Source organism: Arachis hypogaea, chromosome 9 (assembly GCF_003086295.3).
Source record: "Arachis hypogaea cultivar Tifrunner chromosome 9, arahy.Tifrunner.gnm2.J5K5, whole genome shotgun sequence".
In the NCBI taxonomy this organism is placed as follows: Eukaryota; Viridiplantae; Streptophyta; class Magnoliopsida; order Fabales; family Fabaceae; genus Arachis; species Arachis hypogaea.
In genome coordinates, this window is record NC_092044.1 from 11,890,418 (window position 1) to 11,915,243 (window position 24,826).

General features: G+C 28.0%; 1 protein-coding gene across 1 annotated transcript; it reads left to right on the forward strand.

Moving 5' to 3' along the window:
- Window positions 1-11,239: 11,239 nt before the first annotated feature.
- Window positions 11,240-15,729, forward strand: LOC112710398 (nudix hydrolase 23, chloroplastic). Its single transcript, XM_025762597.2, has 8 exons — window positions 11,240-11,576; window positions 12,766-12,897; window positions 13,993-14,069; window positions 14,239-14,374; window positions 14,477-14,617; window positions 14,702-14,763; window positions 15,026-15,114; window positions 15,324-15,729. The coding sequence occupies exons 1-7, from the start codon at window positions 11,316-11,318 to the stop codon at window positions 15,084-15,086; spliced, it is 870 nt and encodes a 289-aa protein (XP_025618382.1). The 5' UTR covers window positions 11,240-11,315; the 3' UTR covers window positions 15,087-15,114; window positions 15,324-15,729.
- The last annotated feature ends 9,097 nt before the right edge of the window (window positions 15,730-24,826 follow it).

The window sequence follows — 24,826 nt, forward strand, 5'->3', positions numbered from 1 at the left end:
TTTCAAACATTTTTGAAAAACTAACATTTCACCACCAATAATTGCAGTAGACATTAAATGCAAGGGGAAAAAACATAAAACTCTTAAAAATAAGAATATCTAAGACTTAATTAAAAGACTTCAAAAATTAACTAGATGCTGAATATTACTAAATTACTTGACGTATGAATCGGAAAGCTTCTTAATGCATTTGTCAAATTGTTCCTTATCATACCAAAACCAGTCATGACATACTTCGACACAACAGTTCCTTTTTACTGGATTATCTGGATGCCGTTTCTGACATTGTATCATACAGCTTATCATCGTAGGTGAAAGAGAATAATACACTGTTACAATATTATACGATTTACCAATGGTGTTATAAGATTCATCACTAACAAAGCAAATTATCATTCCAATTATCAACATTGCTATTGTATGTGTCACACCATTCTTTGCCATAGTTTTTTCTTCTTTTTCCATGCAATGATAAGTTTATGACGGAGCACGTTTTATATAGGCTTGAAATCTTCCTTAATATTGTTGTATGAAATATGATTTCAGAACTATGAAAACTATTGCCTGATTCATGTCTTTTCGTTATATTAAGGGTTACCAATATAAACAAAATAACAACTTTTGATTAAACAAAAGTGTTATTTAGGATAGTTTATTCATTTGGTTAAGTTGGATTGCCTCTTGAATTCAAACCAAAGAAAAGAAAAGAAAAAATAAACATCATATAGTATTGCTAATTGGTTGTCAAATAACAAATAGTGTTAAAACTAGATTTAGGTTACAAATAAGTCAAAATGATATAAACTGAAATATCATTTGAATACAAAGTTCGGAAATTTAAAAAAAAAAATAAAACCATTCTTTCATTTCCAAAACAAATAGAAACATCTTTAACTATGTAAATCTATTTTTTTTAGATCGGAATGTCATTCACCTAGATATTAGTGTAAATAACATAATTATATATATATATATATATATATATATATATATATATATATATATATATATATATATATTATTTACAATGTAAATGACACATGGGTGTTTGTAGGTATAGGAATATATATCCCTCGGAATAATAAAAAAAAGTATTTATAGTATATTTGGATTAGTTTAAAAAAATTGATATAATTTGTTACTATTTAAATTGAATTGGATTGTATATAACTTATTCAAAGCTTAAATTATATAATTAATATGATTTAAAAAATTTTTATTTTTTAATTATCCGTAAAAAAATATTTTTTTAGGTGAAGACCACCTTGAGATGTAATTTTCCTAGGTATTAAGCGATATGTAGTCCAAAAAATTGAATTACGTAATTATGTTTTTATTTATTTTGAAACATAAAGAATTATTTTAATTTATTTAAAAAAAATTCCTGCAAAGTGCCTTATGCATGTTATTAGGAACAAAGAAAAATATGTTTTAACTATTTCTAATAAAGTTACATGAGATATAGTAATAACATATGCTATTGTTCTATGTATTATGGACTGATCTTTTTCCATCATGATTGGAGAATAAAATTTAAAAATTTCTTAATAAATGGTAGCTTCTTCTTCATGGCTGTTATCTAAATTTATTCTATCTCTTCAAATTCACAAATTTAATTTATATATTTTAGTATCAGTTAAAGAACTTTAATTTATATATATAAATTAAAGTTCTTTAACTGATACTAAAATATATAAATTAAATTTGTGAATTTGAAGAGATAGTGACAAGAATTATGCTTAACACATTGAATCTAATCTTATCTTGAATTCATTGTTGCTCTAATTCATAGTAACTCTTTAGAGTAGTTTTTGAGCAATGATTCCCAAACCAAATGGTTTAATGCACTGGGTGCTATGACACCCTTCAAATCTAATAATCAAATTGATTCATTGTATATCTTATACTAAATTAGCAAACACATAGTTGAGTAGTTCCTACCAAGTGTTAATATTTTGGAGCAAGTTAATGATCTCAAAAGTTGTACATATATCTCATACATAATCCTATTACTTTTTCCAAATTATCCCTTTCGGATTTGCTAGTCATTATGAAAACTACACAATGATGTCGTTATTGAAAACTACTCTTAAATTCGATGCACGTAATTCTAGATATATAGAGAGTATGTATTTTTTTCACATTCTCAAATATTTACACCAAAACCCGTTTCAGGAGATCCTGAGTTTTGTGAAGATGATATTGATGTTGAAAATATTTTTCTTTTGCCTATTTCACATTCTCGTATGGTTTTTGTTCATATAAAATAATTAAAAAACACTAATAAAATCTTTAAAAAAATTAAAAATTAACTATAGATGCTTATCGTTACTAAATTATTTGACATACATTTTATGTATCATGATTAGCTTAAAATTTTCTTTTATAATTGTGGTTTTAAGTTATATTAGTGAACATACGAAAGCATAGATAATACATTGATATCATAACAGTTGCAAAAGAGTGAAGACATGGTTGGATAAAATATTAAACTATTTTTTACTACAATACATATTCATATAATAAAATATTAAAATAACAAAAACTAAAATATACTAATAAAATATTAAAAGACTTTTCAAAAATTAAATAGATACTTACCATTTCTAAATTATATAACGTACAACTTATAAAAAAGCTCAGCGCATTTATCAAACTTTTTCTTATCATTTGGATACCATTCGTGACATTCAGCATCGCAACATTTCTTAAGACATTCTTTTCTCTTTACTGAATTATATGAATGATGTTTTTTGCACTGTGTCATACACCATTTTATTGTATCTGAAAGATAATCATTGACGACTATAATGTTAATGGATTCATCTGTGGTGTTATAAGATTCATCATTGGCAAAACACATAACCATTCTAATCATCAACATTGCAATTATTGCATGTGTCACACCATTCTTTGCCATAGGTTTCTCTTCTTTTTTGTCATGCAATCTTAAGTTATATGCTTAAACTATTCTGTATAGACTATGTTTTATATTGGCTTAATTAAACTCTTCCATAATGTTGTTATATGCAATATAATTTTATAACTATGAAAATTCTCGCTAAGTTCTTGTCCTTTCCTTACTATAAGAGTTACAAATTACCAATATAAACAAAATAATATCTTTTGGTTAAGATAGTTTATTACTTAGATTAAGCTGGATTGCCTCTTGGATTTAACAAATTTCAAAAAATAGCCATCATTCATTAATTCTACTAGATATAGAATACAAAGAACTTAAAAGCTAAGCTAGAACAAACTATTAGAAATTAATCAATAAAATTTTAAAATTATAATTATCTTTGTTAATAATCAAAATCCAATCTAATATATATGAAAATAATAGTTTGTTGACAAATAATTGATTCCCTAGGTAAAACTATTAATGTTTTCTTAAAGTGTAAAAATAAAATTTTAATTGCGATTTATGGACAATATAAAATTTTTTTAACCATATTAGGTGTACACCAAAATTAACCAATAAAATCAATAACTAGTGTAAAATATTTATTGAAATACAAAAATGCTCGTTAAAAATAAAATAACAATACATTACGATATATTTGTATAAAAATACATGCCAGTAGATAATTTTAGTATATAAATAGCATTTTTAAAAATTTTTCAATTTAATTTTCTGTTTTCTCTTATTTGGTCAGAAATAAGTTTATAATTTCTTATGTCTAACATTCTATATTCATAGAATTATTATATACATCTTCAATATTTACTGACTTAAGTGTCAAAGTGTCTTTTGCAGATACCTATCCTTTGTGTTTTTTAACGTCCAAATTATTCTCAATCTACAAAAAAAAAGCCGTATTACAACATCATTTTTAGGATCGCCGCCGTTGGAGGAGCCGCGTCCTATCGCCGCCATCGCGCCAGTCACCGCCGCGTTACTCAGGATCGTCGCCTTGCCATAGCCACCGTCCATCGCGCCGCACCACGCCACATTGCCGTCAGGAACAGAGTGCGCATAGGGGAGGGAGGCCGCCGCGTCTTTGTCGCCGTTCCTCGCTGCCTCCACCATCTGCATCTGCTTTCTTGCTTTCCTGCTTTTTTGCTTTTTGTTTCTGCTTTTTGGTTTGGTATTGTTTTGTGTTGTTGTTGTTGTTTGGCGTTCTTGGTGTTGGTTGGTGTTGGTGGTGGTGTTTGTGTTGGTGGTGGTGGTGGTGGTTTTAGTGTTGATGGTGGTTGTGGTGGTATGGTGTTGTTACTGTTGTTTAATGTTCTTGGTGTTGGTGTTGGTGTTGGTGGTGGTGGTGTTGGTGTTGATGGTGGCAGTGGAGGTGGTGGGGTGAGAAAGGTGAAGAAAAGAATGTTGATGATGAGGGTATTTTGGTTCAAGAATTCGGGAAAGGATGATTTTAAAGTGTTTTTAAACATTGAGGATGATTTTTATAACGAAAAAAGGTCGGGAACGATTTTGATTTTGACCCAAGACGTTAGGAACGAAAACAATACTTAAAATAAATTTAGGTTGTTTAGGCTATTTTTTTATTATCTCTCTAGTATTACCGATTTATTATATACCTCTTAAACAATTATTGACTTAAGTATTAGAGTATTTTTTGCAAGTACCAATCATCAATATTCGTTAACATCCCAATTATACTCAATTCATAAAAAAAAAACATATTACAACATTACAAAAAACAAACTACACCTTAAAAATTCATTCACACAAAGAACAACATTTTACTAAATTTGATCATGGTTCGTTACTATCATCTCATAAAGAGTATAATTGAAGTATTCATATTTAAAACTGATTGAAATGCGTGATAATAAAGTAAATATCATAAATAAGAGTAAAATTAAGTTTTAGGGACTGCTTCCTATTTTGTCTATTTAAAGATCTCAAATTATGTTTGATTCATTAGAATATGTATATTTTAAATAAATTTTAATTAGGAAAAACATAAACATATGTACGTGTGACAATTATATCATTTCACAAGAATTTTATATATATGTGATTATAGTTTAAGTGGTCAATATTAACTTATTTGTTCGATTGGACTTATAAAACTCAAGGTTAATTGAAGCATATAACAACAGAATAAAATAGTAATTGAAAACATTAAATACTCAAATTGAGTGGTATGAATCGCTTCCTAGTTTGACTGAAATTAAATGCTTAATTTTTTATACGTCGAAAATGATTTAAATTCAATTAAACTTGAATGAACTTTTGATTATTAGCAAACTTGGTCTTGACACACAAGTTGGAATATGCGAACCACATTCGGATATTTGCCTTACACTAATGGTAGAACTAACACTATAATATAAACTTCAATTAAATAATATGCATACAAACATAGTATAACATCTAATGCAATGAAAAGAAAAGTTCAAAACTAAACTAAAGTTTTGAATTATATTTTTAATATATTATTAGAGGCTAGGCTACTCTTATGTATCACGATTAGTTTAAAATTTTCTTTTATAATTGTGGTTTTAAATCATATTAATGAACATACGAAAGCATAAATAATACATTGATATATCACAACACTTGCAAAAAAGTGAAGACATGATTGGATAGAATATTAAATTTTTTTTACTACAATACATATTCATATAATAAAATATTAACATAACAAAAACTAAAATATACTAATAAAATATTAAAAAGACTTATTAAAAATCAACTAGATACTTACCATTACTAAATTATCTAACGTACAATTTATAAAAAATCTTAGTGCAGTTATTAAACCTTTTGTTATCATTTGGATACCATTTATGACATTCAATGTCACAACATGCCTCAAGACATTTTACTCTCATTATTGGATTAAACAGATGACGTTTTTCACAACGTGTTATACATGATATCATAGTATCTGAAACATACTCACTTATGAGTGTAATATTAATCGATTGATGAGTGGTGTTATAAGATTTATTACTGGCGAAACACATCACTATTCCAATTATTAACATTGCAATTATTGCATGTGTAACACCATTATAGGCATTATTGTTTGCCATAGGTTTCTCTTTTCTTTTTTTTTCTCTCGTGCAATCATATGTTTATTATATAGACCATGTTTCATATATGCTTAAACTCTTCCATGTTATATTGTTATATGCAATATAATTCTAGAACCCTGAAAATTTTTGCTTAGTTCGTGTCCTTTCCTTACACTAAGAGTTAAAAATTATCAATATAAATCAAATAATACCTTTTGGTTAAATAGAAGTGTTGTCTTAAGATAGTTAATTATTTCAATTAAGTTTTGGATTGCCTCTTGATTTCAACAAATTTCAAAAAAATAACCATCATGCAGTAATTTTACTTGTTTGTTAAACAGTGTTAAAACTAAATATAGTATACAAAAACTTAAAAGCTTGACAAACTATTAGATATTAATTAATAAAATTTTTAAATTATTATAATGATCTTATTAATAATCAAAATTCAATCTGATATATATGAAACTAATAATTTGTTGATAAATAATTAGTTCACTAGGTAAAACTATTGAGATTTTCCTAAAGAGTGTAAAACTAAAATTTTTAATTTTAATTTTGATTATTAATAATGTAAAAGTTTTTTACATTATTAATTATCTAATTATATTAATTTATTTAAATTATCATTTATATGATAGATGTGAAAAAATAGTTATTTCTGTTGACATAATAATAATATATAATTAAATAAATATACAAAAAAATTTTATATTAACCGTAGCTTGACTTTTAATAAAAAATAATAAATTTTAATTTTTAAAGTAAACTAATAAAATAATATCTAAAAAACTTTTATATTAATAAAAATAATTTTAAAAGACGTAAAAGACAAATTTACTCCCAGAAAGAATTAAGTTCTACAAAAAATAACGTACCAACATTGACTAATGTTGCTTCTGTTTATAGAAAACACTAAATTGATTAACGAAATTAAAAGGCTAAATTGGCATCAAAACATAATTATGTGGCATTAGTAATTATTTTATAAAAAAATCATCAACTCAAACCTTTGAAAGCGTTATTAATTTTAGTATTGTTGGTATAAATTTTGACCTACAATTCAAGAAGTTTAGAAGGAGATCAACGGCTTAAATATTTAGATGTAAAAAAATCTATCTTTGATTAGGAAAAGAATAATAATCAAGGTTAAAAGCTTGGTGTTTCGAGATGAGTCGAGAATTGAGGTCGAAATCACGTATAACACGTAGTTAAATGTGAACACGATGTAAGAATGTAGAGTTTAGAGATCAAGACTAGGGTTAAAAGTGAGTCAAACAAGCTCCTAAGCTAATTAGAACTCGACTCGTTAATTAATAGCTCGATAAGCTAAACTTATGAACTGGGGAGCCAAGTTTAGGCGTGGAATTGAGCTCATAAATTAAATGAGTCGAATTTAAACTTGGATAAGTTCAGCTCATTAGCTCGTAAGCTAGCTCGATTATATATATATATATATATATATATATATATATATATATATATATATATATATATATATATATATATATGATCTTTGATTATTTTAAATTTTATATTTATTTTTTATATATAATTTTGATGTAGGACATTAAAAAAATTATAATTTATTGATAGATAAACAATATATAAAATTGATCTTTTTAAATATTTTTTTTAAAATATATAAATTATAATTTATTGATATATAATTATAAATTATATTCCTACTATTTGAGCAAGCTCGTGAGTTTTCGGTGAACCGGGTTTAAGTTTAAGAAATATGTTCGATTGTTAAAGAGGCAAGTCATGGGTCAAGTTCAATTTTTGTGAGTCGAGCTTGCGTTTGGTCTAACTCGACTCAACTCGACTCACTTCCAGTCCTAAGGTTAGACAAAATATGGGTAGTCTACTAAAAAAATTTTTAAGGGTCAAAAGTAAGATGTAGTCCTTAAAAAATAAAAAACTAGATTATGGTTAAAATTCGTTAAAGGTGAGACCATTTTTAAGGTTTATAAATAAAAATTTAAAAGGATAGAAGAGATTTCAATAAAAAATATTAGATCATCACACCAAAATTCTTTCAAAATTTCTAATTTCCATGACACACAAAAAATCATAAAATGTAAGTATGCGTGAGTATTAGAAGCCCATTTTTATTTCATTGTCCTTTGTATTTTTTTCTATTTTTTTCTTTCTTTTAAATATTTTATTGTTATTGATTATTGTGATTTCTTTAATTTTAAATTTATTATTTCATTTATTTAAAATTTTCATTTATTTGGTATATTCTCTTTTTTTTTTCTTTGTTATGATTTGTCACTAATAGTTTACCCTAGTTTGTTTTGACATTAATAATAATTCTCCTATCGAATTCATTCCTTTTAAAAAAAGTCAAACTGAAATGCTTGATTTTGTCTCTGTCGAAGTTACCAAAAATAAAGTGAAACGGTACCATTCTCGCACTTACTCTCTCTGTTCTTCAGTCTTAGTGTCTAACAACCACCAGCTCCTACCACACCCGCCACAGCCACCACTTCCTCTTCCTACTCAGCATATTCACATGTCAGCATCTCCAGTCTCTATTATGGCCATGAATATGGAAGCTCGTTAGCGCCTGATCAAGAAGGCTACCACCATCATCGAAATTGGGGAGCATTTCCACGGCCTGGTGCAACAATTTGGTCTGTAGCATTTTCCATTGACGTCGGGACTACCCGGAAGGAAGGCAACCTTCCTCTGCCAGAGAAGGCTTCAACCTCATCCACCAATCGATCCACACGGACGTCATCCTCCACCGAACTTCCAACGATTTGGTCCCGACAAAGAAAGGGTCCACTGGAGGCGACAATTCCACCGCTGCACCAGAGCGGCGAACCAGGAAGCTCGTTTCGAAGGGGAAGAAGCTATTATAGCTGGTGGTTATGTACCGGAATTCGAGGACGGGATATCCGACATTGATGATTTGACGAGGATGGTATAAAAGCGGGTGATTTGCTGGACAAGAAAATCAAGGTGAAGAGCGCGATTTTGGAGAGGGACTTGAAGAAATTGGATAGTTTGGAACAGCAAAGTGGAAATAGGAGGGAGTTCTACGTGATTTGGGGATGGGGATGTGGTGGTGTGAAGTGGCGGTGGTGAGACCCTGAGAAAGAGGAACTATGAAGTGTGAGAGGAAAAAATGCCTTTCTTATTTTTATCTCACTTTTAAAGAATATACAGCAAAACAACACACTTTAGAGTAATAATTGAAAAAGATAAATAGAGGAGTTAAATTTTAAAGTAGTCCTTGTGATTCATAAAATGTATCAATTCGATTTTTGACTTTTTAATTGTACTATTTATGTCTTTGAGATTGAAAAAATGTACCTATTTAGTCTCTTCCGGTTTTTCTGTTCAAATTATTTTTCGGCGACAATAATGTGGCAATAGATTACCACACTAGAATGTCTAACGGTTACATGATGTGGTAATTGAAAGTGTTTAACCCAATTTGATTTTTGAACTCCTTTTTAATCCTAACTGCAGAAGTAGTGTACCACTTCTTCTTCTTTCTTGTCGTTTTCTTTTCGGTTCGTTTTTACTCACTGAATGGGTACAAAAATCAATTGATTCGACCTTGTTTCTTTTCTGGTTCATCACCAATCTTCAGTTACCTACTAAAAACAAACTTCAATTTTCAAGTCCTGGTAAATTTTGAATCATTTAGGTATTTTTACTTCCCTAAAATTGGTAATTTTTTCCTTCTTTTTTATTGTTTCAATCCCAAATTCTTCAATGGCACAAATTGTTGAGGAAAGAGAGAACAGCAGAACTCGCATGAACGATTTCCCAAGAGATCTGCTAAAAAGGTTCACGTCCGTGAACCATCATCACCATCATGAACAACAACAACAACATCGCCATGGTGATGGAGATACAGAACAAGAAATTGAGTTGAGCCTTGGTCTCTCAATGAACGGTCATTTTGGTGTGGACACAACAGCAAAGAAGATCAAGATAACATCATCAATACTCGAATTCTCATTCCCAAAGCCCCTCATCAGAGATGAAGATAATAACAACAGCAATAATAATAATCAAGATATTGGCGGTTACTCTAATAACATGCTAATGCCTTGCACAACGAATCTGATAAGAACATGAACGGAGACAAAGGAGAAGTGGAGGAAGAGGAAGGAGTTGCAGACGCTGAGGAGGTTGGAAGCAAGAAGAAAGCGCTCTGAGAAGCAGCAGAGGAACATAAAGGCCATGAGGAAAAAGTGTAACTGTTCTTCTTCTTCTTTCTCTGAAGATATTGTTACTTTTGTTGATGAAAACAATAACAATCTGGTGGAGATTGCTTTGAATGAATTTAGTAGTTTGGGGAGAACAGCATCGTTGAGTACTAGCTAGTATGGCAATCCGTTTGCACGGAAAAACGAGAAGGGACCAAATAGGTGCATTTTTTTTCCAATCTCGAGGACATAAATAGTGCAATTAGAAAGTCAGTGACTAAATCGGTGTATTTCGTGAATTTCAGGGACTACTTTAGGTTTTAACTCATAAATTGAGAGATCTATTTTTAAAAAACAGTATTCAAATTAATTATTACTTAATTAATTTTAAATATTAATAATTAAATTTTAAATTTAATACTATAAAAATAAAATATTAATTAATATTATCCTTTGTACATTTCTGATTTTTAATAAAAGATTTTCTATTTTATACATTTAGTAAAATTCAAAAGAAAAAAAGGGTATAATGGTAACAATTTAACATGCTAAGTGTAGTAGTAATCTTGATTCTTGACTTGAGAGTAGGACTGGAAGTGAGTCAAGCCAGCTCATGAGCCAGCTCGAGCTCGACTCGTTAACAGCTCGATAAGCTAAGCTCGTGAGCTGGTGAGCTAAGCTTGAGCCTGGAATTGAGCTCATAAATTAAATGAGCCGAGCTTGAGCTTAGATAAGCTCAGCTCATTAGCTCGTGAGCTGGCTCGATTATATATATATATTATAACAATCTTAATCATTTAATATTTATATTTATTTTTTACATATAATTTTAATATAGGACATAAATAAAAAATTTATATTTTATTGATACATAAACAATATAAAAAATTGATCTTTTTAAATATTTTTTAAAATATATAAGTTATAATTTACTGATATAGAATTATAGATTATGTATTTATGTTTCTTTTATTTGAGCTAGCTCGTGAGCTCGAGCCAGCTCGTGAGCTTTCGGTGAGCCGAGTATGAACTTAAGAAATATGCTCGATTGTTAATGAGTCGAGTCGTGAGCCAAGCTCAATTTTCGTGAGCCGAGCTTGAACTTGGTCTAGCTCGGCTCACTTCCAGCCCTACTTGAGAGGGTGATGGTCGCAAATGATAACAACAGTAATAATGATGCTGAAACTGAAAGCTATTGAGATCCTGCCTTCTTCATCTGCTTTTGCTGCTACCACTCAACATTGGAAACACCGTATTCGTATTCGTATAAGTCAAAGCTTCTTCTCCTCCCTTTCAATCCCGTCATCATTTTCTCTTCACCCTTCTTTCAAACACTTCCCCTCCGTAGCCATGGCTTCTCTCTCATCTACCTCCAATGACTCCTCGTCTTCTCCCTCTTCGTCACTTCACTCCGCCGTGAGTTTTCGAATTCCTTCCGCTCTTGTCAATTCTTTTACATGTTTAAAGTTAAATTGAAATTACTTCTATGTGATGGGTTTTTGGTAGGTTCGTTTGTTTCCTTTTCATTTGGATTCAATTTAAATAATATTATAGTGTTAATAATTATGATTGAATAAAAAAATTGTATTATGTACACTACAAAATCAACAACTTTCAACCACAGAAGATTCACGCTCTTCTATATATTCTTCTTTTTATAATCAAACACAATTCACAATTATAATCAATTATTTACTGCGACTGGAATAGCAGTGTTGGAGAATTTTGTAATTTTTCACTTTCAACTTGTAGAGTTTCTGCCTCTCTGGTACAGTATAGTGTATCTAATGGAGGATAGTGCTATAACTATAGGTATAGTGAAACCTGTAATAACCATATATGGAACTAGTGAGGAAGATTTAGATACTTATATTGAATGTAAATTGAATGCTCCCATTTTTTATTCATATATTTGATCCTAACTAGCAAATTGCATCGTTAAGTCTCCACTGCGAACATCCTCATATCATTAACTGTATTAGTCAAAACAAATATTTGTATTTAAGCCATACAAAACCAATCTTAGTTATTTTCTTTGAGATATGTTATTTGTACTCATTTTTCCTTGAACATAGTACCGACACACACCCCTCCATGATTGTATGTGCTGTTGGACCTATCTCCTATGATTGTATACTCCATCCAATGGTGGAAGTGTGTGTGTTGGCTTAGTGGATGAGGAAAAATAGATCCACAGACATTTTTCATATTCTTTACTTTGTTGCACATGCAATTCTCTGTTTTAGTGTGCTTCTGTTTAAACTTAACATATAAAGTTTTAAGTTTGATTATTATGTGGTAGTTGGATGTGGATGTGGTTGGTGTTTACTTTTTGTTAGTCATTGTAGGTAGGATGTAACTAGTATCCCAGAGAAAATAGTCCATAATAGATTGGCTTTTGACTTTGTCGATGATAAAGTTAAGCCAAAGTACTTTGTAAATTGAAACAAATAAGATCCCCCTTTTCTGCATAATGCTCAAGTTGTTCATAATTAAAAGGATATATCTTGAACAGCAATAACTGATGTTCTTGTATTCTTCTAAAAACCTCCTTAATATTCAAAATTGGAGTTTGCTTATATAGTTGAGTTCCACTACGATGTAGGGAGATGTTCAAAAGATTAAGTTCTGTCAGTGGTGTGGTGGTACAACAAAGCATGATATACCTGATGGAGAAGAAAGGTTGAGAGCTATATGTACAACTTGTGGGAAGATTGCCTATCAGAACCCAAAAATGGTAACTGCCTAAAAAATGCAAATGAGCTTTTGGTTAATTTAGTACTGTGCTTATGCAGAAATAAGAGATTCTTATAGTTTATTAGCAACTTTCTTCAACATGTGACTGGTTTACAATAACATAGTGTTCTTAAGTTGAATGTCAGATGTTCTGTCATGTGCATGATGGAAGCTATCCAATAATCTTGTTATATGCAAAACGAATTCGGTTTACTCATTCTTTCATGTGTCATATGCTGAAAAAAGTGAGTTTTGGCAGCAAATTCAAAATACTTAAAAAGGAATCAGACAATTGTACCTTAGTTTAGTTAGGGCTTCATTCTATTTATATTTTAAATTCCCTCCCTCTCTCATCTAATTATATCTCTTTAATTTATGAAAAATTATTTGCTGCTGTTGAAATTTTGACAAGGTGAGTTTGGAACCAGTTGTTTGTACAACTACATGTAGACTATCACAGCTTTGTGGATTGGCTAATCTTGTCCAAGTTGATTTAGAGTAGAATGGTTTACTTGGTTTTAGTTCTTTCCTGCTATTTTAAACTTATCATTGCATAAGATGATTTTCAAGAAGACATTCCGTAAATAAATTAAATGGTTCAATCTTCAAGTGGCCAAGCACTCATTGATCAAATTAACAGAATTATTTATAATTATATTAGCTTTAAGATTTTATTTATTTTGCTCATTTGATTTTGTAGGCCATGTGGATGTTAGTATCTGCAATTCTGCATGGAACATGTTTTAAACTGATGTGCATATAATGAATCTCATCTTCTGAATTGGCTATGTTTGCAAACATGGTAGTTCCCATGTGAAAAACGGGGAGGTTTTGAAGCAAGATCATATTTTTTATTTGTATTCTCTGACTTTCTCTTGAAAATTATTATACTAGTTGTATAGTATTTTTACTAGCATATAACTAACGGACCTCATTTGTTGATGTCATTCTATTGTTTCAACAGTGCAGGTTATTTTTTTATTTTCTTGAGATGTGTTTTCTGAATATTTTTCCTGGAATATATAATCTGATAGTAATGTGTTTGGCTTAGCCGCTACACACTTGAACATGACATGAGTTTAAATTGTCAAAGTAGGTAGTTGGCTGTCTTATTGAACATGATAACAAGGTCCTGCTTTGCAAGCGGAAGATTGAACCATCTTATGGCCTTTGGTAAGAGTGGACTTCTTATGAACTGCCTATTTTTATTGGTATAGGTTGCATACGTGTTACATTACTTTCCTCGAAATTTTCACAAAGATGCTAAAAGTTTCTCGTTTTGATAAAAAATGTACCTTATCCTTGCTGAGCTATGGTAATTTCATGCATTGGTGTCAACAAGGACGCTTCCTGCTGGGTATTTGGAAATCGGAGAGTCGGCTATGGAAGGTGCTATTAGGGAAACAAGGGAAGAAGCCAATGCAGATGTGGAAGTGATTTCTCCTTTTGCTCAATTGGATATTCCTTTAATTGGCCAAGTGAGCTGGAAGCACTAATTTCTTTTAATTATTTTCCTTTTTTGTTATTATTCATATGTCTAAGTTCATGTTTTTGGTCATGATTACGCATGTCTGAGGCAGACTTACATAATCTTCTTGGCAAAGCTAAAGAAGCCCCACTTTTCGCCAGGTTCAGAATCATCAGAATGCAAGCTTTTCTCGCTTGATGAAATACCTTTCAGTTCTTTATCTTTCTCGTCAATGGTGGTTACCTTAAATTTGGTATGATTCAGATATTTGAAATTATTTGCATAATCTCAGTTCGCTATCGTTTCTCGTGTTATATGATGTTTGTCGTGGCTGCAGTATGTTGAGGACATGAAGGCAGGAAGAAATCCCAAATTCCATTATGGTACTATTAACAAAAGGTAATTTTTCATCCTATGTAAGTATCCGAAAGTTCATCTTAAGTCTTTTTCGGGGGAAGAAAGTCTAAATAGAAGAATAATTATTTTCCAAAATAAGTACTATCCTTTCTTCCAACCTTAAAGTATCACCATGAATTTTCTTATGATAGTCTAAATATATTGTCTGTGCAAAGGTTGCATAAGTTATTCATTATTTCTGCCACATGGTTACCGGATCCTTTATTTTTGCTCAAGTTTGATTTTGTCCTATGATTATGTGTAGGCCGGGTACTAGTCCTTCCGATATTGATGCGTTTACACTGGAGGATCATATGCAGTCATGACTCATCGATGATGAGTCCTAACAGACTGGTAAGTCCACTGTCCAGTGTCCACTGCTTTATGACATTACACAAAAGATCATGCACAATGTGTACTTCTTCATGTTTATAAAGATAATGCAAATTGATCCTTTTTTTCTTTATTATACCTTATAATGTTGTACTATTGTTTTTTTTTTTTTTTTTTAGTTTTCCATGTTACATTAACTTATCAAATAATTTTTTTTTTTTTGGTTGCAGCCGACATCTAAATAAGATAAATATATGAAACGATTTGTATCTTCTGCAACACCAAGATCACATGTCACCATTGGTTTAAGATTGATGAGTAATTGCTTTGATTCAAGACGTGATAGCGTGAAGCAATTCTTGATTACGGAAAAATTTTGGATCTCCAAATTTCATTTTTTTTTCCCTTCTCTTTATTTCTGTTTTTTAAAAAATTATGGGAAAAAAACAATCGTGGATTTTAACTATAATAATGGATGAATATATGCTATTTTCATATATTGGAGTGATGTGTCCTTATTCTCATAGAAGAAAGGATTCAGACACTTTTGGTTGGAAGTTGGAATTTGGAGCTGCTGTAAATAATCAAAACTGATTCTTTTTGAATAATAATGAACCTTTTTTAATTTCAGAACAAGTTTACTTTTTGCCGCCAAAAACTTTACAATCTTAAGAGAGGAATGTCAAAAATAATTACTGAATTTCTTCATATTTTTCTCGTAATTATATTTTTTATTCAAAATTATTTTATCTTCTCTTCCTGTCAAGCCCCTTAGTCAATTACTCCTGAACATTTATAGTTTAGGATTCAATAAATTTAATGACTACATGTTTTCCCTTGGACATGCACATGGTAGATAACTTTGAATAAAATTGTCTTTTGGCGGTTCTTAAGATAAATTTTTTACAAGTGTCTACTATATTATTATTATTATTATTAAAAATTGAAAAACATGTATTTTTATTACAGGTTTAGTATTAGACTATTAGGTTAGAATATTAATGACAACCATGTCACAACCTTCAATTAAAGGTTTAGTATTAGGTCAGAATATTCATGATTTAGAATTCAATAAATTTAATGACTAGACGTTTTTTCTTGAATATGATAGTTTTATTTAAAGTTAATTACCATATTTAAGAATAAACATCTAATCATTAAAAATTATTATTATTATTATTAAAAATTGAAAATTTTATATTTTTATTATAGAATAAAAATATTTTAAAATAAAATAAAATATAAAAAAATATTTTATAAGTGACCGTTTCTATTTTTATGAGGATTTAACTAATTTATATTCTAAAGGTACATTTTAAAAATATAATAAAAAGTGTTTTAATGCTTTTGATGTATATTAAAAACATAAAAAAATTTAATTTTTACAATAATTTTTATAAAATATTTTTTTTATTATAGTATAATTCTACAACTAGTATTATTTTGACTTCAAAAATGCTGACATGACGTATTCTAATATCAATATGCTTGCCTCTCTTCTAAACTTATTTTAAAAAAATATATTTTTTATAATTATATGAATTGTCATTATAATATAATTTTTAATAAAATATAATTAGACATAAATATGATCGAAATTGTTAATAGCTTTGTTAATATTCACTCTAATGCATGTGTGTATCAAATTGATATTGATATCAATAATTAATTTTTATAATTAATTTTAGAATAATGATCTAAATCAGTCCGATTTTAAAAGCGTCTTAGTCTTCAAGAAAAATTAATACACAAAAATATTTCTAAGGTTTTACTCCGACAAATAAATCAGTCAGCCAGTTCATTTTCCAGCAAAGTAATTACCTAAAATCAATTCCTAATGATTTTAAAAGCGGACATTTTAGTCTACAAAAAAATTAATATACAAATCAATTTCCAATAATTTTTCTCCGTCAGACATAACAATCTCGTCCATAAAAAAATAAATTTATTATTATTATTATTATTATTATTATTAATTGCACAATAATTATGTACCATATTTTTTATGTTTTTTGAACAAAAATAATGATAAATTTATTAATTAGATTCTTATATATGTATTTATAATATAAAATTTTTTTTGCATAAAAATATAAAAAGTATATAGATATATATAGTCACTCAATAATAATAATAATAATGTTCAATAAAATTATTAAAAATTATTCTATAAAAAATTTAGGATCAAAACTATTTAATATTTTTGTATTTAATATAATCAAAAGATGTCTTATTTTAAAAAACATGTTTGTATTAAAAGAAAATATTTTAATTTGAATTTCAAAGTATTATTATTGACCTTGCTTGTTACAACAAAAAGAGTGTATCAATATGCTAGTAATATCGTCCACATGCACAAAACTAAGCTAATAATAAATGTTGACATATAGTAAAAGTAAAATAGATGGAATACTGTTATGTTTGACAGAAAAAAATATTGGAGATTGATCTGTATATTAATTTTTTTAGGACTAAAATGTTTGCTTTTAAAATTTTTTGGGAATGATTTGGATAATTATTCTGTCGAAAAATAGATTGGGGACTGATTTGTTTGTCAGAGTAAAACTTTGAGAATTGATTTGTGTATTAATTTTTTTAGGAACTAAAATGTCTGCTTTTAAAATCTTTTGGAGACTGATTTGGGTAATTACTCTTAATTTTATGCTACTAAAAGTTATATATAGTTATTCCTTTTATGGTTTATGAGTCTAAGTTTAAGAGTCAAAATATTTTGTTTAATTTTTTAATTTATTATTCTTTCTTAATTACTTCGTAGAATAAGAATTTATTTTTCGTTTTTCATCGAAGTTGATCTTTTAAAGGTACAAGTTATAATTTTTTATGATCGATATTATTTTTATGTGGCCATTCTATTATTATTTTTTTGATAATTATTCTTACTGAAATTTATTCTTTTCGCCTAACGTTACAACGCGATTATCATTTGTCACAATAATTTACAATACATCACATTCATCAAATACCACCTCGAGTTGTATGCACTTGATCCAGGTTCTAATTACATATATGTAAGAGTTGAATAAAGGTGCAGTGAACTCTATTTACTATTTTAACGAAGGATGGATGTATTTATTCATATATTATGACCAACCTAATGGAATGTTGGCAAAGTTAATTTTCTTAGAAAGAGCTCAACTTTTGATTGAGCAATTGCATCTAAGGAGCTTTATAGGCCAAGTTCAAATTTCATCTCCTTCATACTTTTCATGTTTGCTGGAAAATCTTTAAAATAGAACATATAATGAGATTGAGTTCCTCAATTTAGGTTCAATTTTGCTAGAATTTTGTCAGCCTTGGAAATGCAATTTTAAAAATTGGTACTGTATTTAAATTTTCGTATTTTAAACCTTTGATAATAAAAATAATTTTATAACATATTACGATTTCTTTTTAGAAACTACTGGCTTTCTCGTGCATCAATGCAATGCCACTAATGGGAATAAAGGTCAATTTAATTTTTCAGTGTGGCTATTCTATACCTTGTCACATTACATGAATAGAAGATGATGAAACTTATTTAATATGAGAATGATTTGAATTTACACGGATTCTAAATGTTCAAATTGATAACATTATTTCAGTTAGTTGTTATCGTTACGAGAATGATTCTAATCTATATGAGCGCATTTGTTTTTGTGGTCAGGATACAGAAATATGGACAATAAATATTTAAAGAGTGTTTGGATAGAGAGACATAGACACTAGAAGACACCGTGTCTCTAGGATAATTTTCTTCATTTTTGTGTCTACTTTTAAATGAAGGATAATATGATGGACACGGAATTTAGGAGGGTAGACACGGATTTTTAGTAAAAAATTATCCCTTTTTCTTCATAGATAATTACTTTTTTTTTTTTAAATCTAGTTTGATTTTCTTTTCTATATCGTCATCCTCAAAGAGGTTATGAGAGAGGTACTCAGCGAATATGAAGAAATACTATCTTTTTCCTTCTCTTTCTCTATTTTTGTGTTTTTTTATTGTGTTTTTCTTCTTTCAATTGGGGTAAAAAGTACCTATTGAATCTCCCAATTTATATAATAAAAAATTTAGAAACAGACAAATAAAAAATTTTAAAGAAATATAAAAATGGATTGTACCCAAAAAGTTTTGAATGTTGAGTTGCTCAAGAAAAATTGAATTGGCGGGAGCATAGTTTAATAGGTATAGCAGGTATAATTTCTCCACCGCTCTTTAACAATTGGAAAAGGGCTAAACGACAAGGAAGGAATGAGAGACACAGGAAGGGAGAGAAGGGTATGAGAAATATGTTTATTTTAGCTATTTTGTATAATATTTTAGTTTTGTTTATGCGTATTCAAATATAATATTGGACATTACATTAATGTTTTGTATATTATATCCAAATACAATATACAAAGAACTTTTAGTGTCTCTTTCTGTCTCAATGTCGTATTATGTCCTATCTACAAAAACAAACGCAACCTATGTCTATAAGGTCTAAAATAGCTTAAATATTATTTAAATAATTTAGTTCTAATACTAGTATTTGAAGATATTAGTTAAAAAAAATTAAATTGTTGCCTCAATTTATATATTACGATAATTATTTTTGGATATATTATTTTTAAATTTTTTTAATATGAAATTTTTTTAGTTTATAGATTTATTTTTATTTATTCCAAGTATAACTAAGAAAAAATAAAATAGTTGAGTTAAAAATCTGACCATCAGTATCATCGTTATAATATTTTACGACAGATAGCATTCTGGCGTTAAAAATGTTGACGTGGTACATTCTGGTGTCAGTATGCATATCTCTCTCTTCTAAATTTATTTTTAAAAAATATTTTTATTATAATTATATTAAAATTAGTATTTAATAAATAATTATATTAATTATCAATAATTCTAATCGTCAATTATTCTAATTATATTAATTATCAATCATTTTAATTGTCTTTTATTATAATATAATTTTCAATCAAACATAATCAATGATAAATTAATATTGATATCAATAATAAATTTCTATAATTAATTTCGTGCTACTAAAGGTTATATATAATGTTTCTTTTGTGGTTCATGAGTCTAAGTTTGATAGTCAAAACATTTTGTTTAATTTTAAATTTATTATTTTTTCTTGACTACTTCATAGAATAAGAATGTATTTTTCGTTTTTCATTAAAATTGATCCTTTTAAGGTACAAATTACATTTTTTATTATTTTTTTATTTAGTCATTCTATTGTTATTCTTTTAATAATTAATCTTACTCAAGCTCATTCTTTTTGTCTAACGTTACAGCGCGATTGTCTTTTACCACAATCATTTATAATTCACCATATCTATCAAATACCATATCGAGTTGTATTTATTGATTTAGGTTCTAATTACATGGATGTAAGAGTTCAACGAAGGATAACGAACTTTATTTCATTGAAGAATAATTGAATTTACTCATATATTATGACTAACTTAATGAAATGTGGATAAAATTAGTTTTTTTTTTGAGGAGTTAGATTTTTAATTGAACAATTACTTCCAAAGAACTTTATAGGACAAGTTCATATTTTATTTCCTCTATGCTTTTTACGTCTGCTTGAAATTTTTTAAAATGGAGCATATAATAAGACTAAATTTTTTAAATTTAGGTTCAATTTCGCTAAATTATTATATTATTATATAACAAGTAGCATTTTGGCACCAAAAATCCTGACGTGATACATTATGTGCCAGTATGTATACCTTTCTTTTCAACTTGTTTTATTAAACTATTTTTTTTATAATTATATAAAAATCAATATTTAATACACAATTATACTAATTATCAATCATTAATATTTTTAATCATTATAATTATATTAATTTGTCAATCATTCTAATTATCTATTATTATAATATAATATTTAATCAAACATAATTAACCATAAAAATGATATTAATATTAATAGTTTTGTTAATATTCTCTGTTATGCACGTGTGTATCCTAGTAATATCAAATTGACATTGATATCAATAATAAATTTCTATAATTAATTTTATTCTATTGAAAGAAATATATACAATGTTTCTTTTTGCAGTTTGAGTCTAAATTTAAGAGTCAAATTATTTTGTTTAATTTTTAATTTATTATTTTTTCTTGATTACTTCATAAAATAAGAATGTATTATTCATTTTTCATCGAAGTTGATCTTTACAAGGTACAAATTACAATTTTTATGATTTTTTTTATGTTGTCATTATATTATTCTTATAGTTTTGATAATTTTTTTTACTCAAACTTATTTTTTTCGTTTAACGTTACAGCACAATTATCCTTTTTAACAATCATTTACAATACACCACATCTATATATTAAATACCACTTCAAGTTATATCCATAGATTCAGATTCAAATTACATGGACGTAAGAGTTTAACAAATAGACAGTAAACTTAATTTTACCAAAGGATGGATGAATCTACTTATATATTATAACCAACCTAATAGAAAGTGGATAAAATTAAATTTCATAGGAGGATTATAGCTCAATTTTTGATTGAGTAATGGCTTCCAATCATCCTCTTTATGCTTTTTATATCTACCAGAAAATCTTTAAAGTGGAGTATATAATGAAATTGAGTTTTCTCAATTTAAGTTTAGTTTTCAAAGAATTGTGTTAGACTTGAAGATGCAATTTCAAAGATAGGCACTGTGTTTATTTTTTTCTTTAAAACTTTCATAATAAAAAACAATTTTATAACATACTGTGATTTTTCTCTCCAAAACTACAAACCCTCTGGTGTGTCAATGCAATGCTATTGATGCAAAAAAAGATCAATTTAATTTTTTGTCGTGGCTATTTTATATCTTGTCATAGTACATAGATAGCGGATGATGAAACTTATTTAACAAGAGGATAGTCTGAACTTGTAGGATTCTAAATGTTCAAACTAATAACATTATTTCAATTAGTTATCATTACAAGAATAACTTTAATCTATATGTGTCTGAGATTTAAAACAGTTTAAATATTATTTAAATAGTTTAGTTCTAATATTAACATTTAATTAAATTAATTTTAGAAGAATTAAAATTGTTACCTCAATTTATATATTACTATTATTATTTTTTGTTATGTTATTTTTAAATTAATTTTCCTTTTTTCAAGTTTTAAATTGATTTTTATTTTTACTGACTCCCAGTATTACTAAGACAAAAAAATAAAATAGTTAAGTAACTGCTAATAATAAATAATACTTTTAGATTATTAATTACTCAAACAAAAACTAAATTTTGTATGATACTATTAGTTGTACTAAAAAATTTATTAACGTTGTATAAAATAGTTAATAGTTGGGTTAAAATTTATCAACAATTGCAAGGTTAAACATTTTAGTTGTCCAGTATGACGTATTTAGTTGGGTTAAAATTTTATTAATGTATAATTAATAAGATCATTAAGTTAAAATGTAGTTGTCCAATAATATATATTTAGATATATGAGGAAATAATTATGAGTATAAAAAAACTAAGTTAATAACTATAATTAATGACTATAATTAATATATATCAAATTAATTTAATATTAATTAATTTTTTATTTTAAAGCAGATTAATCCTATCATTATTACTGTTAAATAGATGCACAATTATAATTGATAATACTTTGCGTAATCATAATATTTTTTTCATAATAATTATTATTATTTCTATTATATTACTATTTGCATGAATGTATTATTAAAAGAAAATTATCGTATACTAATTAGATTATTCACTAATTATACATAATTAAAATTATTTATTTATTATACAAAGTGATAATTAATTAGTTTATTTTTTTATTAGACCCAATCAATTAGCATATAAGTTATGTCTTTAATTGATCTATGAAAATTACTATTATTAATAAATATTATCCTGATTTATGAAAATTACAAATTTATACTTACAACGATATTAATGATAAAAAATAAACATATGATTGAAGGATTATAGACTCAAAAATAATAAATATATATATATATATATATATAGTTAATGTTCAATTTGGTCTCTAAAATTTTCAACTTGTTTTAGATTAGTCCTCTACTTTTTAAAATGACCAAATAAGTCCTCAACTATCAGAATTGTGAATTTTCGTTCATCCAAAAGTTAAGAAACATTTTAACAGTGCTGAAGTGTACAATTAAGTGCTAAGTTGGCACTTAACTGTACGCTAATGTGGACACACGATGAGTTCAACTCAAATTGGTGTCCCAAATTTGATAAAATATCCAAATTGATCCATTCACACTTATAAAACCCTAACCCCCCCCAAATGTTCATCTTTGTTCTTCGTCTCTACTCCTCTCATCTTTATTGTTGTTCATCTTTGTTCTTCGTCTCCACTCTTCTCTTCCTCGTTGTTGTTCATCTTGTGAAGCTCTGAAAAGTCGCTCTTTTGGGTGAGACATAATGGATGGTGGTAATAGAAGTCAAGGAAGCTCAAGCAAGAACAACTCTAATGGGAGAAACTACAGTAACCGAAAAATTCAAACCAGGCATAAGAACGGTGTATTCTGCAATTGTGGGTTGCGTACAATGATTAAGTACTCAACGACGCCAGAGAATCCAGGAAGACCTTTTCATGGGTGTCCCAACTACGAGGTAAAATTCTCTATTTAATGAAATTGTTAAGTTGATATGGGTTTAAAAGGATGATTTGGTGATTATTAGTTCAATGTTTTTTTTTTGCATTATTCTAGTTTGGAGTTCATTGTAATTTCTTTCGTTGGGCTGATGGATATAAAGAATAAGGTGTGGTTCAGGTTGCACAAAAAATTTTTAATGAACTCAATTGGAAAATAGAATCTTTAAAGAGTAGTATTAGCACATTGAAGATGTTGATGTTGCTGCTGTTGTGTATTGTAATAACTATTGGGTTTGGTTTTGGTATTTGGTTGTTTTTATTTTTAGTTAAAAAATAGCATAGTGTGAGTGTATCCATGATCATCATGTAATAATTTATGATTATAAATGAATGAAGTTAAGTTTCTCTCAACTTTGTATCTTAAATACACATCTTAAACTAAATCAACTTATAGTATATCATTATAATTATAATAACTATGACAATGGTGTTATCTTAATAAAAGTACATAATAGTATCAATTATGCAATAGCATAATGCAAAATACAAAATATAAACTAGGCCAAAAATTTATGGTTAGGGCCATACCACCATGAACAAAGACTAACAAAATACAAGTTCATACTTAATCCATCACAATGCAAATTAAAAGCAACAACACCAAATTGTTCTGACGATTATAAAGTAACAACTAAAGTCTTCATGACATCATCAAACTTTCTTTCTTGGTGCTTTAAATTCAGGTGTTAGAACAAACTTCAACAAAGCTTTCATCTTTTTAGATATTCCTGCACTTGCTCCTTCTATTGTCTCCCTTGAAACCACATCAGCAACACTAACATTTGACTTTGGAGAACTAGCTGCATCAATAGATGGCCTGACAATTGAAAGTTTGTTTCGTCTAGTTATCTTCTGCTTGGGCAACTGTCGATCATAACAACGGGAATCAACCACAATGCTAATATTTACAACATGAATAGTAATAATTGATCATAATACTCAATAAATTTGTTCAAATTGTGGCTTGTAAATAATTTTAGTAACATAAATTACCTTAGAAGCACCTTGAGCAACTAACACCTTGAACAATAATACCTTGAGCAGCAGCAGCATCTTCTACAACAATACCTTGTTAGG

What these genes read in the sequence shown, in the direction of transcription:
- LOC112710398 (XM_025762597.2), top strand. Translation starts at nt 11,316, where the DNA reads ATGATAACAACAGTAATAATGATGCTGAAACTGAAAGCTATTGAGATC. An exon ending in CCTATCAGAACCCAAAAATG is followed by an intron (nt 12,898 to 13,992) that starts GTAACTGCCTAA and finishes TTGTCAAAGTAG; the next exon opens with GTAGTTGGCTGTCTTATTGA. An exon ending in TATGGTACTATTAACAAAAG is followed by an intron (nt 14,764 to 15,025) that starts GTAATTTTTCAT and finishes GATTATGTGTAG; the next exon opens with GCCGGGTACTAGTCCTTCCG.